The 26,691-nt window shown below is 42.3% G+C and overlaps 2 protein-coding genes across 2 annotated transcripts; one reads left to right on the top strand and one right to left on the bottom strand.

Moving 5' to 3' along the window:
- Positions 1-77: 77 nt before the first annotated feature.
- On the bottom strand, positions 78-8,181 carry UXT (ubiquitously expressed prefoldin like chaperone). The gene is made up of 6 exons (XM_032971334.2): positions 7,938-8,181; positions 5,044-5,125; positions 3,960-4,033; positions 3,393-3,500; positions 2,283-2,346; positions 78-520 (listed from the first exon to the last, which is right to left on the bottom strand). The coding sequence occupies exons 1-6, from the start codon at positions 8,030-8,032 to the stop codon at positions 458-460; spliced, it is 486 nt and encodes a 161-aa protein (XP_032827225.1). The 5' UTR covers positions 8,033-8,181; the 3' UTR covers positions 78-457.
- A 389-nt stretch (positions 8,182-8,570) lies between these two features.
- Positions 8,571-25,234, top strand: TCTA (T cell leukemia translocation altered). The gene is made up of 5 exons (XM_032971336.2): positions 8,571-9,029; positions 14,467-14,515; positions 16,541-22,477; positions 22,542-22,567; positions 22,610-25,234. The coding sequence occupies exons 1-3, from the start codon at positions 8,819-8,821 to the stop codon at positions 16,581-16,583; spliced, it is 303 nt and encodes a 100-aa protein (XP_032827227.1). The 5' UTR covers positions 8,571-8,818; the 3' UTR covers positions 16,584-22,477; positions 22,542-22,567; positions 22,610-25,234.
- Positions 25,235-26,691: the final 1,457 nt, after the last annotated feature.

The following is a 26,691-nucleotide window of genomic DNA, read 5'->3' as shown; positions in this document are numbered from 1 at the left end:
CTACCTTTTTAGTCTTGTAAACAACGTGCAGAAATTTCAAAAAATTACAAAACCAGCTCAATAAAGAGGAAAAACACTTGTTTTTAAAAGTGGAAACTTGAAATCGATTTAATTCCCAAAATAAATACCGTGTGACATTAAATCATCGTTACACCGAGTTATCTACATCCTCACAAACCAATCGGAGTGGCAGTTACTTTAAACCAGGACACCTCCCCATTGCAAATGTATAAGGACATAAAAGAGAAGCATGTGGGTTACATTTATAATGAAATAGAGACATGAAACTGGAGGACCACAGCTACAGTAAAAACACTCATTAAAGCTGTGATGTCAATAAAGCACAATGACTCACTGAATGAGTGGCACTCAGCTCTATGGAGCTATCCCTGTAATAAACAAGCAAGGGGAACGCAATGAAATGATTTCCAGCTGAACCAAAGCAGTGCAGATCCAATCACCAGACTTCTTTCGTCCTCTCCACTGGCAACTCCTTAAGTCCCTGCAGTTCTCGCAAGCCCTGTAAAAAAACACATTAATACTCCGTGAAGATTTACGACTTGCAAGGTCTGCCGTGATACTTTTCACAATATAATACGGTTTTTATTTTCACGCCATGACAAATCGCAATATCAGTTTCCCTTCGTTTTGCGATTGTATTTTACATTTGTATTTAAGCTTCTTTTATATTATGCATACGTCCAAGCGCGGTTCGTCCACTAGGGGCGATGGGGAGCCGTACCACCAAGCAGCTGGAGATGATCAATTATTTCTCTAATAAAAATACTGTTCTATAAATGAATTGTTTAAAAAAACGTAGAAATGTTATTATTTCAACGCGAATTGCCTAATGAAGATAACATTTAAGTTGCAATACCACAGTCTGATTTGTTTCTTGGGGAGGTCTCGGGCGGCTGTGAAGGCGTCCGAGTGAGAGATATCCCTTCATTCATTGCGATGAACTTCGCATTTTAGCCACGTCGTTTGAGACCCATTCAGGGTGGTGTAAAAGGCGCCCATGGCTGTAATTACTATGTAAAAACGCTAAGTTGCACTGTGAAAATATAGCAGGTCACGGCCTACACGCTCTAGGAGAACACAACAACAATGGCGATGGCAGCAGGTGCATTAAACGAAGAATTAGCAACGAACACCGTGGAGTCACTCCTAAATGTTCCATTTGAAAGGATGAATATGCAGGAGAAGTTGAATGTCAAGCAACTGGGTCCTGATCAATCGACTTGAGGGTGATGGCGACAGCATTTGAGTGCTTTTTTATTTTGTTTCGTATTGTTTATAAATGCCTACCGTTGGTAGATAAAACAGTGATATCACCTTCACAGGAAGGCAAATAACACGACGAGGTTTTTCTTGATTAGAACATCATATCTTCAGAGCTCACTCACAACAGCCCCTCCTAGTGGAAATGTCCCGAGCCGCCACTGCATACGTCATCCTTTGTAAGACAGTTGCCTGGCTGTTTTACAAGGGAGATCCGTGGTACGTGAGCACACCAAAAACATAAAAATTTCAGAGAACGAGTACAGGGCCCTGAAGGAATATTGCACAACAACCGAGGTATTTTAACGGTCGTAAACGTAGCACACGCAGAGTCAAAAACAGTGCAAGTGTAATATGAAAAAGTTCGGTACAGGTCCATGTAAGTTCTATATTTCAGTCTAACAGTGACGACATAACCAAACAAATCGAAACAATTAGTGCAAACATGTGGGAGCAAAAGCCACAAGAAGTTAGGTACATGAACAAGTATGCTCTGTGTTTTATTTTAGTAGGGAAGTGAAGAGGCGGTGTGAAGGGAGGGAACCAAGCTTGTGCATTGCTGTATAATTTATTTAAAATATATTTAATTGCAGCTTATGCAACCTAAGACTGATGTTATTCCTTTGATCGATGCAACTTTACAATCTATAACACACATGCTGTCAGTCGCGCAGAAAACAAATTATTAAATTAGCTACAAAGAAACCATCAGTTACTCCAGGAAATGTTACAATTACTCCAGCACGAATTTAATGCATACAATATTTTTAGAAATGTTTATTACTATTAATTTAAGCAAAGTATTATTTAATTTTATTTAACAAATGTTAAATTTCCAATGATAACCATGACAATCATATTTTTCAAAACATACCATACAATTATCATGGATCTTTTGTCATGTTATATCGTATTGTCATCATATTGTGGCAGCCAAACTACTAACCCACAACACCAAATTCTAAATCCTTGAAATTTCCACAGTACAAAAAAAACATCACCTCCAAAACCATCTTGATGTTCGCCTTGATTTTGGCCGAATCCTTGGTGAGCTTTTCACTGTACCTGGCAACAACACAGCAAAGCCCTTATAATAATAATAAACTCCTCCACCTGTGCCACATTTGCTTGCCTTTGAACATATCTGCCAGATTGTTCCCGATCTCATCAGATCTCAGAAGCTCAGCAGAGCTGATAGAACGGCCTCAGAAGTTGATGGCACAGAACTAATTCTGAAGTCAACTTCAACCGGCTTTGGTTCTATTCGGTAAAGTCACGTAGGTAAATAATAAAACAACAATAATCACGACGTTTCGGCCACAACACAAGCGGCCTTCATCAGGTGAAGGGACGAGCCTGTCTGGAGGACAGCGCTGGAGTGGAAGAAGCCACGCTTAGATCACGACATTTAAGCTGTGTGAGAAGAAGAAGACCACGGGCTTTGACAAAGGAATTAGCATATAAATTAGCATTGAAATGGCTCATTGAAATAGCTAAGTTAATGTATACTTTAATGTATACTTTAACTTAGCTATTTCAATGAGCCATTTCAATGCTAATTTATATGCTAATTCCTTTGTCAAAGCCCGTGGTCTTCTTCTTCTCACACAGCTTAAATGTCGTGATCTGAGCGTGGCTTCTTCCAATCCAGCGCTGTCCTCCAGACAGGCTCGTCCCTTCACCTGATGAAGGCCGCTTGTGTTGTGGCCGAAACGTCGTGATTATTGTTGTTTTATTATTTACCTACGTGACTTTACCGAATAGAACCAAAGAGTATGGATCCTTGCAGTCACGAAAGCATTAAATCTAGAATTCAACCGGCTTCTTTTTTCCCCCACACTATGGTCACATACATATGCCATGAAAATTCTTAATGATCAAATCTGTCATTTTTTCTAAATGAAGTGAAAACCCAAATTCAATGATTGGAAGTTTTGAGTGCAATTACTGGTTACCAGGCTGGGACTATCAACTCTCTACACTGGATAACCTTGGTTTAATTACAGGTGGTGGCTGTCCAACCTAGGATCTCAGCATTGTGCGCTCATTGCTTTCACGCAGTAATCGGAAATGTGTTAACAATTTCACGCAACTGCCCGAGGTTTGCTTACTCGTTCATCTGCGTGGTTTTCTTGTCAATGAACTTTAGCGCTTCCGGGAGCGTGAATTCCACAAAAAATCCATAGCCCACAGAGACAAATATGTGACTTGAATCTGGCCTACAAATACAAAACATACAATGAGCTCTGACATGCAGTGGTACACCATCCATATATTCATTACATTAGATAATTACCTTTAAAATGTAATGGAACGGATTCAAAATTATCAAATTATTAGTTGTGACTTTTTTTCTTACTACCAAGTAGCAAATATTTTTCGATTCAAGTTTACTTTGTTTAACCAAGTGAAAACTCAGAGACCATGATAGTCTCGTTTACAAGAGTGACCCAGGTTACCATAATGACAAAATGAAAACAAATACAACAATTAAGTTAATAGGAATCAAAATAAAAACCAAATGTCAAATTAATGCAATACTAACAAGGACACAGTAACCTACTCTGGAGCTGTGAAAATCATTATTAAACACCATCACAACTTTCACAAGGCCATTCGCGCACGGTTGTTAATTTTATAGTTGTGTTTGGCTACTGAACAAAGACACGAGCACTGACACTTTAGCGTTGACGTAGAAGTTGCAACCAAGGTCAACCTGTGTTTTCAGTTCTTCCCCTGGGCACCCTGTCTCCTGCAACCAACCCATGGCACACCATAAAACACATTTACAAGAATACATTAATTACTTAGAACTTTGTCAGCGCTATCATATAAACTGTAGGAAAATTCAACTCAAATAGCCACGAGTTAAATTACGGCATCCCTTGGGCCAGGGTTTTTCACACTGGAAGCGATCGACCCACGTGTGTGCCACAAAGGTTCGGGGAGTAACCCGCCACGCTGTGGCCAGCCATGAGGTATGGCTCGCTGAGAAGTGACCATTTCAGTGATGTGGAGAGCTACACGAGAGATGCGACAGCTGTCGACAGAGGTCATGGATTCGCGAGATGAAAGGAAGATTAAACGCTAAGATATTAAAACGTCATGTTGACATGCAACTTAGGTCGGCGTTGCAAAAGAGGCAATGTTTCCTGCGTCAATGTGTTTAAATAAAGTATACAAACATACGACATTATTTGGCCCGCAAGCACATACTAGTATCAGTTATTTTAGCTAAGAGTTTTATTCGCTTCATTGTTGTATCGTACTTTCTTTTGTTTTGTTTTTGTCATGTTGGTGAGCCAGGAACATCAGGGGATACAGAGAGATGTTCCATCTCTCTGTATCCCCTGGTATATCTGTGTTAATTCCCCCTACTTAAGGTCTGTATATATATCTGCGGTTATGCGTTTCCTCTACCTGATGGTGATTGCTTGTGTTGCGATCGAAACGTCGTATGCTATTATATAATTTAATTTTTTATTATTTCTACGTGACTTTACCGAAAAAAACCAAAGAGTTTAAACTAATAGTTTTAAGTTTTATTAAAAATGTTAATGGTTGAAAACCTATCCCTTAACATTATTATGCATCACTCACAATCAATCAAGACGGCGCGCAATACATTTTGTACATTTCCGTATCGTGGGGTGGAGTGGTGACGCAGTGGTTAATGCACTGCGCTAGTTTAAATTCCCAGCTACAGCTTATATCAGTGGAACTATCCTTCCAGGTCTTGGGGCACCCAATAACTCGTTGTACCTGTAGTCTTTCGATGACATGCTTGAGCTGCAGATACTGCGCCGTTTTCTCATAAATCTTATCTCTTTCCTCCAACACTTTCCTGAAGAGGAGCACAGTGACAGCAAACACCACGTGTGTGTGTGTGGTATTTCAGTTGGAAGCGTGTTAACTTTATTGCAAATTACTTGAAATGCTTGTTATAGTTGATCTAAATTTCGATTTAAAGCTTTCGTGACTGCAGGGATTCATATTCTTGGTTCTTTCGGTAAAGTCACGTAGAACGAAGAATATAGTTGATCTACTTTAGGTATGGCACACACAAAGCCAATTTATTTTCTCAATAAGGTTAAGTTGTATACTTATTTTTTATGTATGATACAATACAACTGCAAAGATATCCGAATGGCAAATAAAATGCATTCAACATTGCTGAGCTATGTGCACACTAGTCCATTACAAAAATAAACACCTGCATCTCGTCATATCTCAGAAGCTAAGCAACATCTAGGCCTGATTGCACCAGCGTGAAGTATTGCCAAATAAGAGATGCAGCATCTAGTTACGTATTTAATAAGCGTTTAACTGGGTGCGATGATCAATGTTAAAATAATGCACAATGCATAATTTATAGACGCTGTTAAAATGTTTGTAAATTCGTGGTCATTACTGGACACCCTTGCAGAGTGGAGATGTTCGAACCCAAGGAATTTCCCAGGTTAAGTAATTTAATAAAATATACATGCGAGTACAAAATAATTTTGCTAGACAATTATACCACCTTCCCACGTGTCTCTCTCCACACACGAAAAAAAACATAAAAGCATTTTTATTTGTACACACATCCCATCAGCAAACACACGGCCTTTAAGGAGGGGACGTTTCCACGTTGAACACAAGCAAACTCCGCACCGGTTTCGATATTCGGTGCCACATCAGCAGTCAGGCTTGCTTGTTGGACGATATAGGGTTGCCAACCCTCTCGGAATGTACGGGAATGTCGACCCGATTCGAAATAAATCTCACGGTAACTGTCTAATTGAGTAATCCGAAAGATGAGCTTTAATAGGATTCATACTCTTTGGTTCTATTGGGTAAAGTCACGTAGGTGAAAATAAAATAACAAAAAATCACGACGTTTCGGCCACAACACAAGCGGCCTTCATCAGGTGAAGGGACGAGACTGTCTGGACTACAGCGCTGGAGTGGGAGAAGCCACGCTTAGATCACGACCTTTAAGCTGTGTGAGAAGAAAAACACCAAGCGCCTTGACAAAGGAATTAGCATATAATTTAGCATTGAAATGGCTCATTGAAATAGCTAAGTTAAAGTATACACATCCGCAGAGGTACCCCTTGACAAAGGAATTAGCATAGAATTTAGCATTGGAATAGCTGAGTGATTAGCTTGTAACTGGTCACAGAAATAGCTATGTTAAAGTCAGAGCATATACATTCACCGAGGCACCTAGTACTCATCAAACAGGATAATTTAGCGAAACACAACCACGCTCAGACAGCGGACCTTTAAACTGTGCGAGCAAACAAGGTGTTCTGACGAAGAAATTAGCATAAAAATTAGCATTTGATTGGCGGATTTTAGGAAAGAGGTGGTGTACGTGCCGTTTGGCGCGGGGGGGGGGAAGGGGGGGAGGGGGAGTTTACCTATTGATGGTGTGAAAAGGGAATTTATAAGAGCTGCGAAAGTGTGGGGTACCACTACTTGAAAAATATACTGTACCATTGAAATTAGTTTAATGTTTAGTTCGATTTAGAACATCTTTCCAATGGTTGCTTAATTTGAAACCATCCTCCCGGTTGAAATTGTGTCTGTGTTTGTAGATCTGAATTGCTTCATGAACAAATCTCTGATAAAAGCCCGTGGGTTTGCAAAGAACCTTGGTATCGGAGAAAATTATATCGTGATCCCCCACAGCGTTGTAACAGTGATCAGCCACGGCAGAAGAATTCGTTTTGCCGTGTTTCAAATCTGATTTGTGCTCGCGAATTCGGTCAGAGACATGTCGCTTTGTCTCACCGATATAGCAATCACCGCAGGTACAACTCAATTTGTAAACCCCGGGGTACTGTAAATCAGGAATGACATCCTTCACGGATGAGATCAGATCACGAATTTTGTGTACTGTATTGAACCGGACCTGGATCTTGTGTCTGTTTAGAATTTTGGAAATCTTTTTAGTAACGCCTGCTATATATGGAAGTGTGATGGTTTTGACCGGAGTATCAAGTGGTTGTTTCTGTATGGAGGGAGAGACAGCTTGGCGGATGGTACGGTCAGAGTAACCATTCCTTTTGAGGGCCAGGTGTACATGTTTTAATTCACTGGTCAGGTGGTGTTGGTCCGAAATGCAATGAGCCCTATGGTATAAAGTTTTGATGAGAGAATTCTTTTGGGCTGGGTGGTGGTGGGAATCAGGTTTCAAGTAGGAATCTGTGTGGGTGGGTTTCCTGTAGACAGAATGCCCTAATGAGCCATCAGGTCTCCTCTCAAACAGAACATCTAAATGTTATTTTTTTTAAAAAATCTCCCCAAACAGCTTCGGTCAAAGTTTGCAAACCTCGGATGAGATTATTCGCACCATGTGCATCTATGCAATGGTTGTTTATATGTACTGTGCAACACGTTGAACATTCTTTCGCACCGTACTTAGCCGACCGTGCTAATCGTGAGGTGCGGGGAAGGACAATCTCGAGGAGGCCTATCGAACAGCTCGCAACATTGACTCGGGGAGCCGCCACAGACTTCGCTTGACGACGACGCATCGTGGCAATAATGGGTGGTTTGGGGGGAAATCCACGACGCGAGGCGGGCGCGAGGAGCAGATACAGCAGCAACAACAACAACCACCACCACAGCAGTAGCAGCAGCAGAAAACAAACAAACGCAATGCTCACTGCAGGTCTCGCTTGAGCACTTCGTTGATGAACGCTTCGTACTCCGTCACTTTGTCGCGCACGCCGGCCTTGCTGCCGCGCTGCGACAGGGACATGTCCGTCGTCGTCGTCAGCTGCTGCTACTGCTGCTGCGGGGACGGAGTCGATTCCCCGCGATTATTCATCGCCGCTCCGTCCCCTCGGGCGCTTTTGTTTTATGATGGGACTCTTCCGTGACGTCATTTACGTAGGCGTGCGCGTGACGTCACCTTACGCCGCTCGAGAGACGATCGCATCGGCAAGATTTTTTTAGGGGACGTCATTACGTCGCCGTGCGCGTGACGTCACCTTACGTCGCTCGAGAGACGATCGCTTAGGCAAGATTTTTTTTATGGGACGTCATTACGTCGCCGTGCGCGTGACGTCACCTTACGTCGCTCAAGAGACGATCGCTTCGGCAAGATTGAGCGGACGTCACTCTCGGTGGCGTGCGCGTGACGTCATCGCGTCGCAGCGACGAGACCAGTGTTGAAGTGGTTCGCGAGTGACGCGTCGACGAAACGTCTGCGTGCGACGTCGCCCCGTAGCAGCGCGAACCGGTGGTGTGTCGTTGGAAAGGCGGGTCCGTGAATGACGTCACGACGCAAACTTGCGTCGTGACGTCACCACACTCACATCTCGCTCGTCGAGAACCGCGGCGGTGTTGCCGTGACGTCATCACGCACGCTCAGCGCCCCCATCATCACAACACGACCGGTGGGCAGAGAGAGAGAGAGCGCGCGAACAGAGAGTGTGAGACGAGAGGAGAGAGAGGAGGAGAAGGAGGAGGAGAGAGGAGGCGGCGGCAGTGTTTGTCCGGCACTGATGCATGCGGCCGTGCGCTGGCAGAAGCAGCAACAGCGATGGAGAGGTTACTGGAGGTGGACGCGCTACGCAGCGCCGCCGAGTTCGCCTCGGAGTTCGCGGCCGACTTCGCCGAGTCGTGGCTCGCCAACGAGCAGCAAGCGCTGCTCTTCAAGGTGGCGGCCGCGTGGCTCCTGCTGAGCCTCGTGCTCATCAACGTCGCCTGGTGGTACTACGGGCCCACCATTTACGACATGGAGCGGGCACAAGGCGAGTGATTGCTCCACGGGCGGGGAGTTGGTGTGGCTGGTGGGGGGGTGGGGGGGATGAAGCGCCGTGCTTTGGGACCGGTCAAAGGCCTCGTCCTCATCATCATCATCGTGGGCCTTAAGGTTGGAGATCTCGGTCAATATCCAGGGTCATGGTTTGGTTTAATCGGCCTGCGTTTGTTTCAAAAGCCGATGCTGCCGGCACAAGTATTCCCACTTGCGTTACGTACACCTTGTGTCGGCACAGGGACAGCTGCCATCGGGGGTGCCCCCGCTCCTGGCTAGAATACGGCAGAAGCAGTGGATCGTTTGAGATGAGTTGTGATGCGCTTGGAGTTACCGAGGCATTTAAGCACGCGTTGCAAATCCATATCAAAGACATGGCTTTGATTATTTGATTGAACGCTTTTAATGTAACTTATTGCTTCGTTATCCATCGCGTACATTCGTTGCGTTGTTTGGTTATTTGAGCGTGTTCTCGATATGGCTTTGGAGTGGGGTCGGTATTTTGTTTTACTTGAATTCGTCTTTTCCAGGAACTGGTTGATCGTATTGTAGCGTTTGTGATGTCGATGTTAGTAAGAGAACGCTTTCCTAAATCATTCATCGCTTAGCCCCTACATCTCTCGCTCTTCTGTTCCCGGCGGTTTTAGTGAACAATTGATATACCTGGTGAGTAAGTTTGTAAGTGATTATCACAGGTTGGGTCAGGTCACACTCTGTTTGCGGCTATGTACCTCGAGTCGGGCGGTACGGCCTACCCGTGTCTACCGACGTCGATGAGGGGGAGCCGGTAGGGGAATCTATCCAAGTCCGCCAAGAGACCGGGTTGGATCGGAGAGACACGCTTATTAGGTAATTATGTAACATTGCGTTGTGACGAAGTTCGTTAGGAAGTTTTATTCGTCCTTAGTGGTTGTACGCGCCTGCCAACACAGTCCCGTATTATGATTGTTATAGGGATTGGGGAGGCCATCATCCAGCAGTGGATTGTCCATGGCTGATGATGGGGTGAGGGGGAGTTGATGTTGCCTCCTGTTTCCTCCCCACTTGGTAAGCGTGAGAGCCGGTAGGGGATCTGAGATCATAAGCCGGTTGGGGGCCGGGTAAGATGCAATTCCGTGATATCTTTAGCCATTACTGACCAGCGTGGTGTGAAGTACGGTCAAACAATCCCCACGATTTGGATTGACGACGGTCTGTGTACGTTAACACTGCGTGACGTGAACAGCATGTACGACATTTGAATGGGAGAGACGGTTACAGGTGAAGGAGGGGAGGAGGAAGGATAAAGCCTTGGAAGAGAAGAACAGATTCAGCAGTGCAGACAGCTCGGAGGGAGAGGGAGCCCTAAAGCCATGTGACCAGCAGAGGAGGATGATCAGCCAACCGCTGCTTGACAGAGATGAAAGGGCATGGTAGAGGGTAGGTAGTTACGTGATGGAGATTACGAGAGACCTACAGTGCAGTAAAATATGGCCCATTGGATGACATTGACTAGGTTGACAGTTGTAAGCGGAGTAGAATATGGTGTTAATGCATATGAAGGTGTAACACTCAGAGCGCCACACAGCTGGAATTTTTTTAACACATTGCTATACCTGTACAGCCATCTCTTGGGCACCTAACAGCCCGAACCCTACAACGCTTGGTATTCCCAGACAGTCTCCCATCCAAGTACAGATCTAACAAGATTTGTCGCTTTTAGGTTAATTTTGTATTGAGCACTTTTTAGCAGATGGGTGGAATCGATCTGTCAATCAATGTAAACACCGGGTGAGTGGGAGTTTAGCCAGATGCCTGTACTGTACCTGGCTTAGCAATGATGAACTCTGAGACCCTCAACATATGTTACAGCCTATTGCTGCCTACTGGGTTACATGAAGGAAAGCAAGTAGCAAAAGCTCTATGACATTCATAATCATTCTATATTCTTGGTTCTTTCGGTAAAGTCACATGACTTTACCGAAAGAACCAAGAATATGAATCCCTGCAGTCACGAAAGCTTTAAATCAAAATCATTCTATTATTACGCTTGTTTAATCAGGAAAGCCTCACTGAATCTCAATACTGTACTCTTTTCATGAGGTTTCTGCCAGGTATTTTTTTTTCAGTCGGGGTCGATGTTGCTATGTGTAATCACAATGGAAGCAATTAACAGGCAATTTTTCAGAATTGTGATATTTTGGCTAATATCGGTTATGCTGTGCATTTCTTTAGCTGTGTGAGTAACACAAAGAGCCCATTGGATACACAAGCTGAATGAGGAGAATGCATAAACTCCACACAAAAAGGCGTCCGGGTCAGGAATCGAACCCTGGGTCTTCTTCACAATCAGAATCATCAGAATGTTTATTTATCCTGGAGAAATCTTGCTGTGAGGCGCAAGTGTTACCTGTGCGCCATCCTGTCGCTCAATTGTCAAAACACTATTTGAATTTTCTCCCCACGCTGTCAGTCATGGGTATTATTTGACCATACTTCACACTGGTCATTGTGGGTTGGTGAAGGGGGCCCAGGACTTGTTCAGCCATGGCCCGGAATTGAACCTGGGTTCCTAGCACAGTGCACTAACCAATGCACTACGTTTTATTGTTTAATTACGCTGACATTCATTTAGCTTTGCAAGAGACGCTTGAGACGTCTTGCCTCAATAAGCTCTCACTTTGTTTACGAGTAGGGGATTTTATTGGTTCATTTTGTTAATTGCTTACATTTTCCTCTTGCAAATGGCCTCCGTTTTAAATAATACTATCAAAGCAGGGATGCACAATTTTTTTTTATTCTACAACGAAAACGTATAATTAAGAGTGTAAGAAGTCATAATAGATGGTGGTAAACGTGCAGCACCACAATTATTTGCTCACACCACTGCTGGCAGAAGGTCTTTCACTCGAAGGACCTCTAGAGAACCCGTGTAGAGGGTATTTGGCCTACTCACTTTACTCCGCCAAACGTGTGCTGCTGATCAAATCAACTGCGATGTACCCATTCATGCTACCTTGTGGATAGAGAGGGGGGAGTTTAAGAAACTTACACCATTGATTTGCTTGCCGCACAGGCAGATGGAACACGGCGACCTCTGGATTGCAGTCGGGTGTCCTGACTTAAAACGCAGCGGCATCCCTGTAACAGTCATAATGTCTTTTACGTAAAAGCAAATTCAATGCAGAACATGAAGAACAGAGTTGTGTTGCTAAATAAAATGCAGCAGGCACTGGAATATTGGATGGACTTTGGCCGTAGAGTTTCCTTTGTTTGGCAATCCAAATAGATAGTGCATTTTGGAGATTGTATGTGTTGCTTAATATAATTAGAAATACCCCTTTTTCTTTCAAATAAATATATAATGGGACCCGTTTGACAGCTTAATGTGGCTATAAATCCTTAGCATTTAGCTGTATACAGCACATCGCTTCTGGGACTGTTATTGCATTGATCGTGAAAGTGACCATATTATGAAAAAAAAATTGTTTTAGTAAGATTACACATACTCTGAACGTACATCTATATTTAATAATTACCTTGTGTCCCGACTGCCATTTAAAATTACCTTGTGCCCTTACCGCCATGCCAAACGAGTGTCCAATAAAATATAATCACTTTCACAGTCGCCGATATCCCAAAAGCAGCCGATTCGAGCTTATGCTGATTCAGTGAATAAACTAAATACTTGAGGCAAAATATGTTGTACTTATATGTTTTTGGTCATTTGTGTTTTTTAGGCTAATTAAACAAACAAAAAGTACGAGACAAAATAAACGTGACAACAAATTTGGTCGAAGAATCAAATCGCAACCTTTAAACGTGACAAATCATCAACTCACTGTGGCAGTTAATTGTTATTCTGTATGGCTATTTTTTGCTTCTAACAAGACGTGTGGAATTCTATTCCTAAAGATCCTGTTAAATGTTTGTATTATATAATAACAAATCAAATAATTTGATTATTATAGAATTAGTAAAACAATATTTAGTCTTGATAGTCTTACAACACTGTTGTGGCATGTGATTTAAGCAAGAAATTATCAGGATGCCTGGAGGATATGCAGGTCTTTGATGATGTAATTAGGGCAGGAAATGTAACCCCCCCCCCAATTCTTTGCCAGCAACTGATTAGCCAAATAAGAGAGACCTGTGATGGTTCTCACAGCAAACTTCACTCCTGTGTGCATGTGTCAAACTGATCATTACAAAATGAAATCATGTACTAATGCATTGCTGGTGTCTGTTGAGCATTTGGGTAAAACATTTATAACCATAAATTCAGCACTTTGTCTCAACAAATGAATAAAATATATGTTTTGACCAATTGGCCTAGTGGCTTTCCAGACCAATATTATTTGGCAGTATCTGTTTATTCAAGCAAGCTTTGAACCGGTTTTGACTTGCAGGATCTCATCAGCAGAGTGAGACTTGTTAAACCAAAGTTTCAGCGTTAGCAGATGTTATTGGCAAGATCACTCCATCCAAACTATGGTATCCTGTACAATCCCAAAACAAAAAATGTGTACTTACTCAAGATGCTTTGTGGAGCATTATGGTTCAAGGCATGTGTAAGCGGAACTCTGTTTCTGTGTCAAAAGGTACATTTTGTTCACAAATCATTACTGAAATCTGCATCATAATCATCCATCAGAATATTGAGAAAGGACTATAAATGACTATAATTATTGCAATTTATATCACGAGTTGCATCACAGAAATAATTCCACATCTCACCAATATTGTTGTTTTGCATTCAGCTTCTTTGCTTATAAATGTTTTGCCGAGCTTTTTTTTGTTCATACCATAGGTCCCACTTGTAAAAAAATACCCGTCACAACAGGGGTAGGCCAAATATATTCTCTAAAGCAGTAGTTCTTATCCATTACTGCAGCCTTGCACCCCTTTGATTCTCAATCGTAAACAAATGTATAATGTTAATAAAGACATAGAGGTTTGATGAAACAAAGTAGTTGTACTTACGTGCCCGTGCTTAATTTGTGTTTCGATGATTTACCTTCTAAAAATACCTGGCCATGTCTCGCACCCCCAGAAAGGGCATCTCGTACCCCCAAGGGGTGCGTGCACCCCAGGCTAAGAAGCACTGCTGTAAAGGGTCTCTCTCGCGTTCCCTCTAGTTGAGGCCCTTTTGCAGCAGTGACGTGAGCAAGCAATTGCAGTGCCCGCACCTTCACCTATCATGAAGCACCCCCTGTGATGGGCCCATCTTTGGTAATGAGAGTGGATTTGCGGAGGAAATGCAAGTTACGTCATAAAAGTCCTTGGCATGATTATGCATGATTATGCCAAGGACTTTTATGATATAAACCGATTTGCTGGGCTTACTTTTGTAAGGCAATCAACTAAACTGCCCGAGATGAATGAATAAATGAGTTCACGAGCGAGTAAGTGTTATGGGTAATGCGATTCATGCCGTGTGATTGTCTCTGCAGGCTCTGTTCCAGACCCCCTGGTTCCAGATGGTCAGACGACCAATGACTGGTAGGTGAGAGCTTTAACTGGCTAAAAGAATCGTTACTGTGCACGTTTAGCTGTTAATGCCTTTAACAGAGTGAGAAGTATCTATTTTAGCGATGACCTGTTGCCAACAATACCTTTGGTTGAATGTTAATTATGTAAATTGTTTGTGTAAGACCATTAAAATTATTCTGTAAGGAACACAAAGTATTAGGTGTTGCGTACGTTTTTGCTTGCATTTAGTTCCAAAACTGTTTTAATGAAGGTTGAAAATAGATTTATTACCACAAAAATAGCATTCGTTAATAATTGTTCTCATGAAACAAATGATACAGCATGCACTGTCTAGTATTCTGTATAACCACATGATTAAAAATGAAAAAAAAAAAAATCTGCATTTATTTATTTGAATAGTTCTCCCATTTTCCCTCTGCAAAAACTGAGGACTTGAAATGCATTTGACTACAATGATAGAATTGAAACTACACAAAACCCAGCACAGGCAGCTGAGCACACAAACCTCAGAGCTAATTCCAACTGCTCGCTAGCAAAACACTAGGATCTCCATTTGACAATCGGTATTTCCCCGACCTCTGTATAGCTGGTTGCCACTGTAACGCCTTATTTTACAATGCAGAACCGGTCATACGGTAGAAGATTAATATAGCACACTTGTGATATGGAATACTGGTGGGAGAAAGTCGAAAGGTAACTTCTGATACAAGCACACTTTGGATATAAGTGCACATTGGCTTGCTCCCAAGCGGTGTTTTATATACACAGCTTCTTCTGGAGTACAAAAGTGCCTGCGCACTGAGCTATAAACCCGTGTGTTATTCTTAGCCATTGCTAACATCAGTTGCCGAAGTTCTGTCCTGGACTGACCAGCATGGTGAACTACGGTTAAACAACAATCTCCATGAACGACACTGTGTGGTGAATCCTTCATCTCAGCAGAGGATTGACAAAGGACTGTAAATTATAAAATTATTATTGATATAAAAATGAACTTTAGAAATAAGTCAAATATATTACCCCACCTCCCAATGACTAGATTACAGGTGTGCCCCACCACTCCCAGATCTAACTAAAAGTAATGCAGCTTAAGCCCATTAGATTGAAATCCAAGTACATTTGCTAACCAATAGCCACACAGTGCAATTGGTTATACGTGTCCATGTAATACATTTGAATCTGGGTATAAGTGCACCCTTTAGAAGCAAGGCCAGATGTGCTTAAAGTGTACTTGTATTAAAGTTGCCCTTTGCTTCCCCCACCCCCCCACCATTGTGATGTAAGGATATGTTGCTTTCATAAAAAGTGCAGTTATATGAGATGTGCACATATCCATTCAACTTAGGGCGAACTGTAAATGAGGAAAACCGCTGAGCAACATCACCACTTTCTGTTACACTACTACTGCAATCAATGCTCGTCTGGGAAATGAAGCGCCATCATGAAAGCCTCACGTTAAAATCATGGCGCAAATTCCAAATGAATTCCTGATTTCATTATTTAATAATCAAGAGGCAAATGTCTCCTGCTCCTCCTTGTATGCAGCCAGTTTTTTTAACAGTTGTAGGTTATGTGTGTGGGCACGTGGGCATTTTGCCTTAAAAGTACACATAGCCTGGTACAAGCGCCGTGGTGATGTCACCGCTACTTAGTGGCGAATGACGATTGTTGTTGTGAGGGTAAGGGGAGCAGTGGCACAGCAGTTAGCGCACTGCGATAGGAACCCGGCGACCCGAGTTCGATTCCTGCTCATGGCCACAACACCAGTGGCGATTATCTAAGCCGGTTCTGGGCATCCCCTCGGTCGACTCAGCCTCATGTGAGTAACTGGTCCGATGTGTAAACATCGCCATGAGGGAGACAAAGGCGGTCGGACGTGGTGCTGGCCACCCCACCCCCATCATAGGTGCTACTCACTAACAGCACTTGCCCCAGCAGACTGTTAAGGCTACACGGGGGATCACTTTTTTTTGCGAGGGTGCGATTCGGTGGCATACGCATGACCCAGCTGTGTTGGCGTGCAAATCTTCCCAGGTTGCGCGCAGAGAATAATGAACGGCGGATGCACAGAGACTGATGACGTTGCACGCTGTGAGGAGTGGGGGGGGGGCGGTCGGAGGGGGATCTGCTCCGCCACATCCGTCCAACGCCTCCGAATGCCGCGTGGAGCCGCAGTACAAGCCCACGGCGTGTGTACACGAGCGTCCGTTTTACAAAACACGTTTCTCTGCGGTGCATTGGAAGTGATTGAATGACGAGCCAGTATTTTTTTTTTTTGGCATTAATTTATGTAAAAGAAAACTATGGAAAACTCTTATTGCCTAATTTGCTTTGCCGTTGTTTTCTCGTGTGTTTTTCGAGGTTGAACAAACGGATTACTCTCTTCCTCGTTGTTGTTGAATTTTTTTTTACAAGAGTAGCACGTCATTGCAATCAGGGTTTTTTTTCGTCAAAAACAGCCATGCCAAATGAGCTCGTGATGAGAAATTGGGGCGAGATTAATTTATGAAATCACAACGATTGCTAACAACAGCAAATAATTCGGCACAACTTTGTAGGCAAATATTCGCTTCCTGTCCCAAGAACATCTGTGCTTTCCAAGAGCTTCCATCGCTTCTTAACAACGCGTGTGACTTAGAACCGGCAAATGTTGAGTCAAATCCACCTGTTGGAAATGAAGTCTGCCCGATGATCTCGCACTCAGATGACTGCCACCAGACTCCGAAAGTTTTAGTTAAAGCGCCAATGTGAATTTTAAGTATTGCATTTGTTAAGTGGGGTTTCTTTTTGTAAATATATTTATTATTGATGTATGTGTTTGTTGGAATTGCCATCAGAAGTGATCTACACCATTGCCATTGGGAAACTTTCAATTGATCGGTCGACATAAAATTAGTATTGATAGCGAACTTTGTTTTGGCATCACCGATGCAGTTGTTTGTTTCATGCTGCAATTTGGAGAAACGAATGGAGCGAGCGAACGAATGCTCTGCTGGTTTTTGGCTTCACGGACGTAACAGGTTGGTGGGCAACGGGAGGATGGCGACGTGCTTTGTCATGGGCGGCAAAGAGGCGCAGTGGTAACACTCATGCATCGCACCAAGAGGGAGCCTAGGTGTGATTCCCGGCTCGGGCTGCTTTCCACGTGGAGTTTGTACGGTCTCCCCCTGCTATGAATGGGATTTCTCCCATGGCTAAGAAAAAAAAACGTACAGCATAACTAGAATTGGCCAAGTATCCAAGTGTTGAAAAGTTACCTGCAAATTACTCAATGGGGATTACACACAGCATCAGAATCAGAATATTTATTTATACTGGAGGAATTTGATGAGCTATAAAGCTCTTTTTCACAGGTGTCCAGTAGTAACATTGTCCGCTACTGCGAAAACCTAGTAAGACCCTCCTGAAAAAGATATTGCGACTCAGTGAGGCTTTCTGGGTAAACAAGCTAAATAATGTTTTATACATTTCTCTGGTTGCATATACAATGTTTTGATTGTGTACCTGGTGGAAGAGGCATTGTGGGTCAAGAGATTGAGCCTTAACATGCTTTACAGTGTAAAGAGCCACATCCTAAAGCAGGCTAATTTTAATTCTCACTTCACTAACTGAAGACTAAAGTCGTCTGCAGAGTTTTTAATATTTAACAAAGTGTGATATAAAATAAATACATTGTTTTAATGAACGAATGACCCCTTAAGATGTTGTGGCATTTTGCAAACACAGTAGCCTAGCCAAACATCAGATTTGTGTATTTACAAATATAGTGTGACAATCCATTCTGCGTAGTAACGGCTTAGGATATTTTGCACATCTGGTGCAATTTTGAAAACCAAATTAATAGATTTTGTGCAATGGCTTAATAAGGCCATTTTTTTGCTGGTTTTGAGATCTACAAATGAAAATCTACATTATAATTTTAATATGCAAGGTCAACGAATTTGCACTTAGTCATGTGAAATGTATTGTCACTTCCCTGGACTCCCAAGTTTATTTGTTTGGAGTCAGCTGTCAGCTGTGTATGATAGATAACTTTTGGTGTACCAGATGAGTGAATGTGTGATAGTTTGACGTACCTTGCCAGTGCATAAAGGTGTTATATTGCTCTCTTAACGTGTTGCTTTTCAGCTATCTAAAATACACAACGTAAAATATGCCGGTTATGGCATATACGACTGCAACTGCTTAGTTAACTTTAATTGCCTACTCTAAAGATGCACGTGCATGCGTTCATTAAATGTATTGCCACGAGGTAAACATTGAGGTGGTGAGAATTAGTTGTGTTGTCTTGTCAACTACTGTAACGGGTCTCTTTCGGATTGTTGTGTGCATCTTCACAGAGAACATAGGCAATCGATCCCTCCAAAAGGCAATATTATCGTTCGTGGAAATCTACCCAGTTGTGAAAATAATACATTTTGAATCTCTATACAGTAGACGCTGTATATAAGCCTACCTCTTTGGAGCAAGATCAGCGTGTGCTTCTATCAGAAGTTTCCCTTTCCGTCCCCCCCTCCCCACCAGTTTAATGTAAGCACGTGTTAGATATATGAAGACTACTATAAAATAAAAATAAAACTAATTCGTCAGTAACACTGCCTTAAAAATAAAGTTGATATGTTATGCAACGTTTCGTGCAAACGCCCTTGACAGCACATGGCCCAGACGGGGGGAGAGCGTATTGGAGACGGAGCTTTGCATACCGTGAGGCCTTGCAAGTGCCGTCCCCACCTCTCCACGTGATGTCAAGAAGGACCAATTTGCCAGACACATCGCCCGTGTGATGTACGTTGTTAGTTTTTAAGGCAGTACGATTAACGAACGCGTGGAGGGTTTTTGTATTTGCGATGTGTGCACCCACTCCCAAGGCAGTATCACCAAATAAGTAGCGCTTACATAAGGTGTGATTATACCCGGCTTCAACTGGATTCAGATGGAAATAAAGAATTAAAGCTTTCGTGACTGCATAATGTTTTTTTTCGGTAAAGTCACGTATGTAGAAATACCATAAAATTAGATTAAAATAAATAAATCACGACGTTTCGACTGCAACACAAGCGATCTTCATCAGGTGTAAAAAAACAAATGGCACATAGGGTGACATCAACGCAACACATAGAGAGCGTTAAACTGCACGGAGGTAAATTCTTCGGCCCCTCCCCCCACCTCTACTGCTTATTTTAAGCCTCTGTTCATCCCTCGGGCCCCTTTTTCTTGCTTCTCTTTCCTCTTTTTACCTCGTGTCCCTGTATATGTATTTCTGCTATCGTGTACCTCGTATTTGTTCACTGTCTATGCTGGTATGTTCAACCCAGAGGATGAACACGAAATTTAGCACTCTTCTGAAATTCGTGGTCTGCCAGGCAAGTGTCTAACTGTGTCGTTGGCCGACTGGTTTTGCATCACGTACATTTTTCTTAGGTTTGTTGAATTCTCGTCTCTCATCTTCTTGTTGTATTTACCTCCGTGCAGTTTAACGCTCTCTATGTGTTGCGTTGATGTCACCCTATGTGCTATTTGTTTTTTTACACCTGATGAAGATCGCTTGTGTTGCGGTCGAAACGTGATTTATTTTAATATAATTTTATGGTATTTCTACATACGTGACTTTACCGAAAAAAAAACAATGTGGATTCAGATGTATTTGGCTTAATATATTTGTGCGAGTTCAAGATTCATTGGGGCCGGCGATTGGCTGCTTGCATTCTCTCTTTTATGGAGTCTCCATTTAATGTTTGTGGTGTACTTAAGATGTTCTAAGAATGTTTTGAAAGTAATTTGATTTGGTACTGCACGTTGAATAAAGGTGTCTACAACATTCTTTGGTTCTTTCGGTAAAGTCACGTAGGTATAAATAAATCACGACGTTTCGGGCGTAACACAAGTGTCCGTCATCAGGTGGGAAAGCATGATGACGGACGCTTGGGAAAGCATGATGACGGATGCTTGTGTTGCGCCCGAAACGTCGTGATTTATTTAATTTTTCTACCCACGTGACTTTACCGAAAGATGACAAAGAGTATGAATTCCTGCAGTCACGAAAGCTTCAAATCAAGATTATTAGCTACACTTAACACGGTGGTGACTTTATTGCCCAAAATACAGGGTGAACCAATTCCAACATATTCTTAGTTTTTTCGGTAAAGTCACGTTGAAGAGAAACAAACTAAATAATATAATATATATAAAACAATAAAAATTCTCACGACGTTTCGACCATAACTCAAACGGTCATCTTCAGGTGTGTTGGTTTGCATAAATGTATTTTTAAACGGCGCACTTATTTATTTATTTATAATTAAAAAAAACGTTAGCGCCACGCGCAGCGATTTGTCAGTTTGCCCAGGACTAGTCCATCTATATTTTGAAAAGAGGAGGGGGGAGATGAAATTTTTTATAATGTATGCTGTCTGAAAGCCACTGTAAGCGTGAACAATCAATTAAGACCTGAAATGGTTTATCAAATCTTTCCAATGATTGCTAAGATAGAATCCATCTTCTCGGTTGAAATTGTCTCTGTGCTTGTATATGTGGATAGCCTCATGAACGAATCTCTCATGGAAGCCAGATGATTGTTCACGCTTACAGTGGCTTTCAGACAGCATACATTATAAAAAAAATTCGTCTCCCCCCTCCTCTTTTCAAAATATAGATGGACTAGTCCTGGGCAAACTGCCAAATCGCTGCGCGTGACGCTAACGTTTTTTATAAATAAATAAATGCGCCGTTTAAAAATAAATTTATGCAAACCAACACACCTGAAGATGACCGTTTGAGTTATGGTCGAAACGTCGTGAGAATTTTTATTGTTTTATATATATTATATTATTTTGTTTGTTTCTCTTCAACGTGACTTTACCGAAAAAACTAAGAATATGAATTACTGCAGTCACGAAAGCTTTAAATCAAAATTCAATTCCAACAACATGTTATTGAATATTGTGAAAGCTGTGTTGGGCAAAGTGTATCAGGAGGGTGATCAAATGTGGAGGCTTTAAATTAAAATGTTGACTTCTGCCTATATATTTTCGCCCTGATATTTGAGTGGGGCATCCATAAATGGATCACCGCCTATCGAATAAACGCCTCTTGTATTATTTTGCCCACAGCAGTAACAAAAAAGCAACTTTAGCATGGTTTAAAAATAAAAATAAATCCTTTAAGTTAAACACATTTTTAACTTGAATTTTGGTGTCGTGTACAGAAATGTTGTTTTAAAATGCTGTTCGCTTTGTCCTGCTACGTGTTACGATGCGTCTGTGTGAACTCAGCGGTTGTGGAGCAAAATTATCCAGTGCAGTGCGAAGTTTGTGCTCCAAGTTGTTAGTGCCAACTGAACCAGGTTGACTGATGGTCTTGGTTTGAGCAGGTTATAGAACATTGACCTTCATTAAGTCTTTTTTGTGACGTGTGTATCCCTAGTTCAGTCAGTTTATTTCGGGTAAGGCCCATGAAGCTAACAAGCTCCATCAAAATATTTCTATAGTTATCAGGCATGTCGTGATGGACCGATTTGTTGATTATAATTTATTGTTTTCTGTTCATGGCACGTGTATCGAATCACACATGTGATCATCTGTTATATTACATGCTAAATTTGACATGTAGCAATAATTGGAGCGAGCAAAACTGTCAAAAAAAAACGAAACTTTCCCAGCAGGACGGCAACATCGAAGCAAATATCGATGATTTCACTAAGACTCGTGGTCATTCGTAAAAATTTTTCTGGAGGAGAAAATTATTGCATGCCCAATTGTATTGGAACAATTTATTTTTTTAACATGTATAAATGTAACATTTTGGCTTTGACACCAGCACAATGCGCACTACGATAACGCACGTTGTGCGATAAGTTTTCCCCCAGCACTGTATTGGCACACGCGAGCGCGGTTATTTTATTTGCGCCACACTCGTCGATGTTTCACGTGGGTAAATGAAAACCCGCGGGACGCACTCCCAGCAAGAGCGGTCGCTGTGTCCACAGCGAGGCCTGGTTAAATATAACCAGGGCCTCGCTGTGGTTAAATATAACCAGGCCTCGCTGTGGTTAAATATAACCAGGCCTCGCTGTGTCCACAGCGAGGCCTGGTTAAATATAACCAGGGCCGCGGAGAGGAGGATTGAATGTCCCTGTTCCACACCCCCCATATTCTACAGAAAAATGGAATGCCCCAAATGTTGTGACCATCGTCATCATCGCATGCTTCTTATAAAATTGGCCAATGTCACTGTGCAAAGGTGGTTTGGAATCTACCATGTGTTTTGTAGAGGGATGATGCGCTGGGGTGGGGGGGTCGGTGCATATTCAAACTTTTGCCAGCTTAGCTTCCTCACTGTCCTGTGCTTTGAACCGCATGCATCGTCATGTGCATTCGAAAATATTGAAATCAGCGGGGCTAAACGTTCGTGTGCATTTCTTCATTGTGGGGAAAATCACTACGGTAACATTTTTCACATTGGAGAATTTGCATTTAGCAGCTGTGTGTTCCACATTCTAAACGTTAGGCTGAACAATCTGGTGAAGACAATTAAAGCAATGTATCAAACTATAACAGAACATGCAGTTGACACCCGTCCTGGCTTGTTGAATCCAAATTGCCGCAAGATTTCACCTTAAAGACAACTAAATTGGAGCACGTTGAAATCGTAAACCGCAGTGTTCGCGCACTTGCCTCCCAAGGTGGAGTAAACTATTTATTTTGTTGTGTATATAAGCGATGTACATTATTGTTTGAATATCACATGCAATGGGGGAGGGGATGTTGCCTCGTGCGTTTGCATTCGTTTGTTGTTGCCGCGTTAAACCCCGTGGAGGCTCCGAGGCGTTCGTTCTCTTGTGTGCTTGTAGGGGGAGCTCCCTTCCCCCATGCTGCCTTTCAGTGCCATGCGTTAATAGTTTATTTTTAAGTTTACAACAGGAAGAGAGGAAAAAAAACACCAAAGCCCCCCCCCCTCCTCCCCTCGGCTCTACATGACTCGGCAGTGAGTCAATAAAATAAATTTAGCAAAGTGCAAACTTGATTTGAAGCTTTCGTGACTGCAGAAATTACTCTTTGGTTCTTTCGGTAAAGTAACGTAGGAAGAAAATAAATTAAGTAGTAGAATGTGACATTTCGATTGCAACGCAAGCAATCGTCATCGGGTATAACTAAATTCGTGCCTCTCTCTGTGTGTCTCTGTTGTCTCTCTCTGCTTGTGTGTCTGTGTTTTGTCTCTCTCTCTCAAATTTAGTTCTTCCTGATGACGATTGCTTGTGTTGCAATCGAAACGTCGTATTCCATTTTTTTACGTGACTTTAGCAAAGTTCTTGATTCTTTCGGTAAAGTCACGTAGAAGGGAAGCAATCAAATAATAAAAATATAAAACATTAAAATTATTATTTTATTGTTTCCCTTCTACGTGACTGTACCGAAAGAACCAAGAATATGAATCCCTGCAGTCACGAAAGCTTTAAATCAAAATTTTTGCGAAGTTGTTTACGTAGCCAAATAATTGGACTGTTATGGTTATGGTCAGGTTTTGCTGCCTAAATTTCCGGGGGTTTGGGGTTTTTTTGTGGAATACCTGTCGGGTGTGGCTTTCTGAAATGCCGCATTAACTGTGGCTTTTGTAATTTAAAAAAATGTTGGTTTTAGCACTTAAGTTCGTCACCTTGACATTGCAATGCAATGTGTAATGCCCCCCCAGCAATGAGGCTGGTGGAAATTATTTAGAGGAAGATGTGGGAAATTGAGGTGGAGAATCCTTTCGGTGGCAGAGTATAAATGAGTTTTTTTTTATTGTTTTCTGTAATGTCAAAAGAGTATCACTGAAAAGTTATTATTCAGAAAAATCTTATTTGTATGCAACCTGCGCAAGCACACTTGTGCACTGATGTGTTTTCTTCCAAATGTTTTCAGGGGTTTTTTTAGGTATCTGAAGAGCTGTAAAGAATATACATGGGCTGATCTTTGTGTCCCATTATGAATACTGGTGGGAGAGGACGTTTTAAAATGACATGTCTAATTATAACAGCCAACAGAAGATGTGGGCTTTTTATCTTTCCAAATTGGATTTTTATCAAGGTCTCTTTTAAAGATTGCCTTAAACGCCAAACGTCAGGTACTTTGCATGACCACGATTGCTTAGTGAAGATTGCGGCCGCACGTTTAGACATGTTTACTTCGAGAATTTTGACACTAGTTCTGGCCTTTGAGAAGTACTTGTCTGTGTGTGTGTGATACTCATCGTAGTGATGTCATGCCCACCCATTGCATTTGTAAGACGCGTGATCTGTGTAAATCCGTGTTGGTGAGATGTAAATGTCTAGTTTAGCCGCAAACATGGGTGGTTCAGGCCCCGCTCATTTAGAGAGACAGATACGTTTATTTAAGTTTTCATTATAAAGTTTATTTGGAACAAAAAAACATCTGCAGAAGCAAGAAGGGTCCAGGGCACTCGCCCCCTTGCCAATCGAGCCTTATTCCCAGGGCGCTTCCGCAGATTTCTAAAGTTAAAAACTCAACAGCTAACCAGCGCGAGCCAACCGGCCCCAGGTGGCCACCCCGGGTCTTGTGGCCATGTGGAGCGTGGGGTGTGTGGCTCGAAGGGCCTGCAGGTTAGGGGTATCTATCCCTGGTCTAGGTGATTCAGCCACCCTGTTGTATAAAGATGCGCCCAAGTGGGCGAGCTGTCGTGACACTTGTGCTGATGAATGGCAATAAATGCTGCACATGCATTCGAATCTCATCATTTCCAGCTTCGGTGTAAATTATTACATTGTCGGTGTATCTCACCCTCCCCCCCCCTTTATTATTTTAGCAGCAAACAAACATTTGTAATAAAACGATCACCCGTGAAGCATTTGTGAATGAAATAAAAAAAATTAAAAAACAAGATCTGTTGATTGCAGTGTGGTTTCAGATCTGTCTGGCAGATAATCCACTATTACATCTCAGCCAGTCACATTAATATTCTCTGTGGTAAACAAGCTTTTGAATCAAAGCGCATCCCCAACCATTCTAGTTCTATTGGACCTTTCTATTGGACCCTAGACCTTATCCCTATGACTCATGTATAAACGTGCACCTGTTCAGCCCTTATGTCAATCCACTGCTGGACGATGGCTGGTGTGAAGGTGAGTGTAGACATGTGAGAGCATAAAGTACGACAAAAATTATATGTATTTTTTCTTCTGCACTGCCTCCACTAAATTATAAACTCCATCTGCCCGGAGCTTTAAAGTGCTATCCCCTCTCGCGCTTTGGTTATGCGTAACATCTTTCCGGATCGCTCCGGTTTCCTTCCACATGAAAGCCGTACTTACCAATGTCGCAGGACCCTCCTGAAAAGCAGTCTTGAGACTGGTGAGGCTTTTGAATGTAAATACAGGCCAGTGTTTGGGCACCTGTGCAGTTGCACCGACTGCGCACTCTACGGATGAATCACTCAAAGTGACAGGGCCATTGCCCTAGGAATGTGTTGAATAGGTTTGTAGTATAATCTGTATACAGTTGGAGTATTATACTACTGTGTAGTATAAAGGAGGATAGTATAGGTTTAGCCGCAGATTGAGTGCCTGGTCTGATGTATAAACATCCTTAACTAGGGAAACAAAGGTGGCCAGGCGTAGTGCTGGGAACGCTGGTGATGCGGGTGGAACTTAACTCGGAAAAATAGACTCGTACCCGGCAGATATGATGGAACAACCATAAACAATTACCGATATAAGTCGATGGTCTAGATCAGGGATGGGGAACCTTTTTTCTGCCAAGGGCAATTTGGATATTTATAACATCATTCGCGGGCCATATAAAATTTTAAATTTAAAAATTAGCCTGTTATATTTGGTCAAACATTTAATGAACTCATCCCTAATGTGATGGCTGGAACTGCTTCTGTTTGGCGAGGCGTGTGTGATGTTAGTTGGTATTGATGATGTTGCTACTCGCAACTGCTTTTCCAGGTTTTATTTTAGATTTATTGAATTTCGAGTTCTGCCTGCGGTTGCCTTGGCAGGGTCAGACAAAATTATTTTGCGGGCCTTAAAGGCCCGCGGGCCGGACGTTCCCCACCCCTGGTCTAGATAGACACACAGCTTAGGATTAAAGTAATATGCGAATCGTGAATTGCAAGGGTTACTGTCAAAGACGAAGATAGTTTATTAGTAGGAGAATTGGGTTTAAGAGAAACTTTGATTTATTAAC

This window comes from Petromyzon marinus, chromosome 46 (assembly GCF_048934315.1).
Source record: "Petromyzon marinus isolate PM22_M1 ecotype Great Lakes invasive population chromosome 46, UKy_Petmar_22M1.pri1.0, whole genome shotgun sequence".
In the NCBI taxonomy this organism is placed as follows: domain Eukaryota; kingdom Metazoa; phylum Chordata; class Hyperoartia; order Petromyzontiformes; family Petromyzontidae; genus Petromyzon; species Petromyzon marinus.
Note: the sequence above shows the minus strand (reverse complement) of the source record. Positions and strands in the feature narration are given on the sequence as shown.

Bases quoted from the DNA above. Each gene is read 5' to 3' on its own strand.
- UXT (XM_032971334.2), bottom strand. From the start codon at position 8,032: ATGTCCCTGTCGCAGCGCGGCAGCAAGGCCGGCGTGCGCGACAAAGTG. The intron at 4,034-5,043 runs GTACAACGAGTT...GGTTGGTTGCAG, and splicing joins ATGTCATCGAAAGACTACAG to GAGACAGGGTGCCCAGGGGA. The intron at 521-2,282 runs GTGATGTTTTTT...GTTTTTTTACAG, and splicing joins ACATCAAGATGGTTTTGGAG to GGCTTGCGAGAACTGCAGGG.
- TCTA (XM_032971336.2), top strand. From the start codon at position 8,819: ATGGAGAGGTTACTGGAGGTGGACGCGCTACGCAGCGCCGCCGAGTTC. The intron at 9,030-14,466 runs GCGAGTGATTGC...TTGTCTCTGCAG, and splicing joins CGACATGGAGCGGGCACAAG to GCTCTGTTCCAGACCCCCTG. The intron at 14,516-16,540 runs GTAGGTGAGAGC...AAATCTTCCCAG, and splicing joins GGTCAGACGACCAATGACTG to GTTGCGCGCAGAGAATAATG.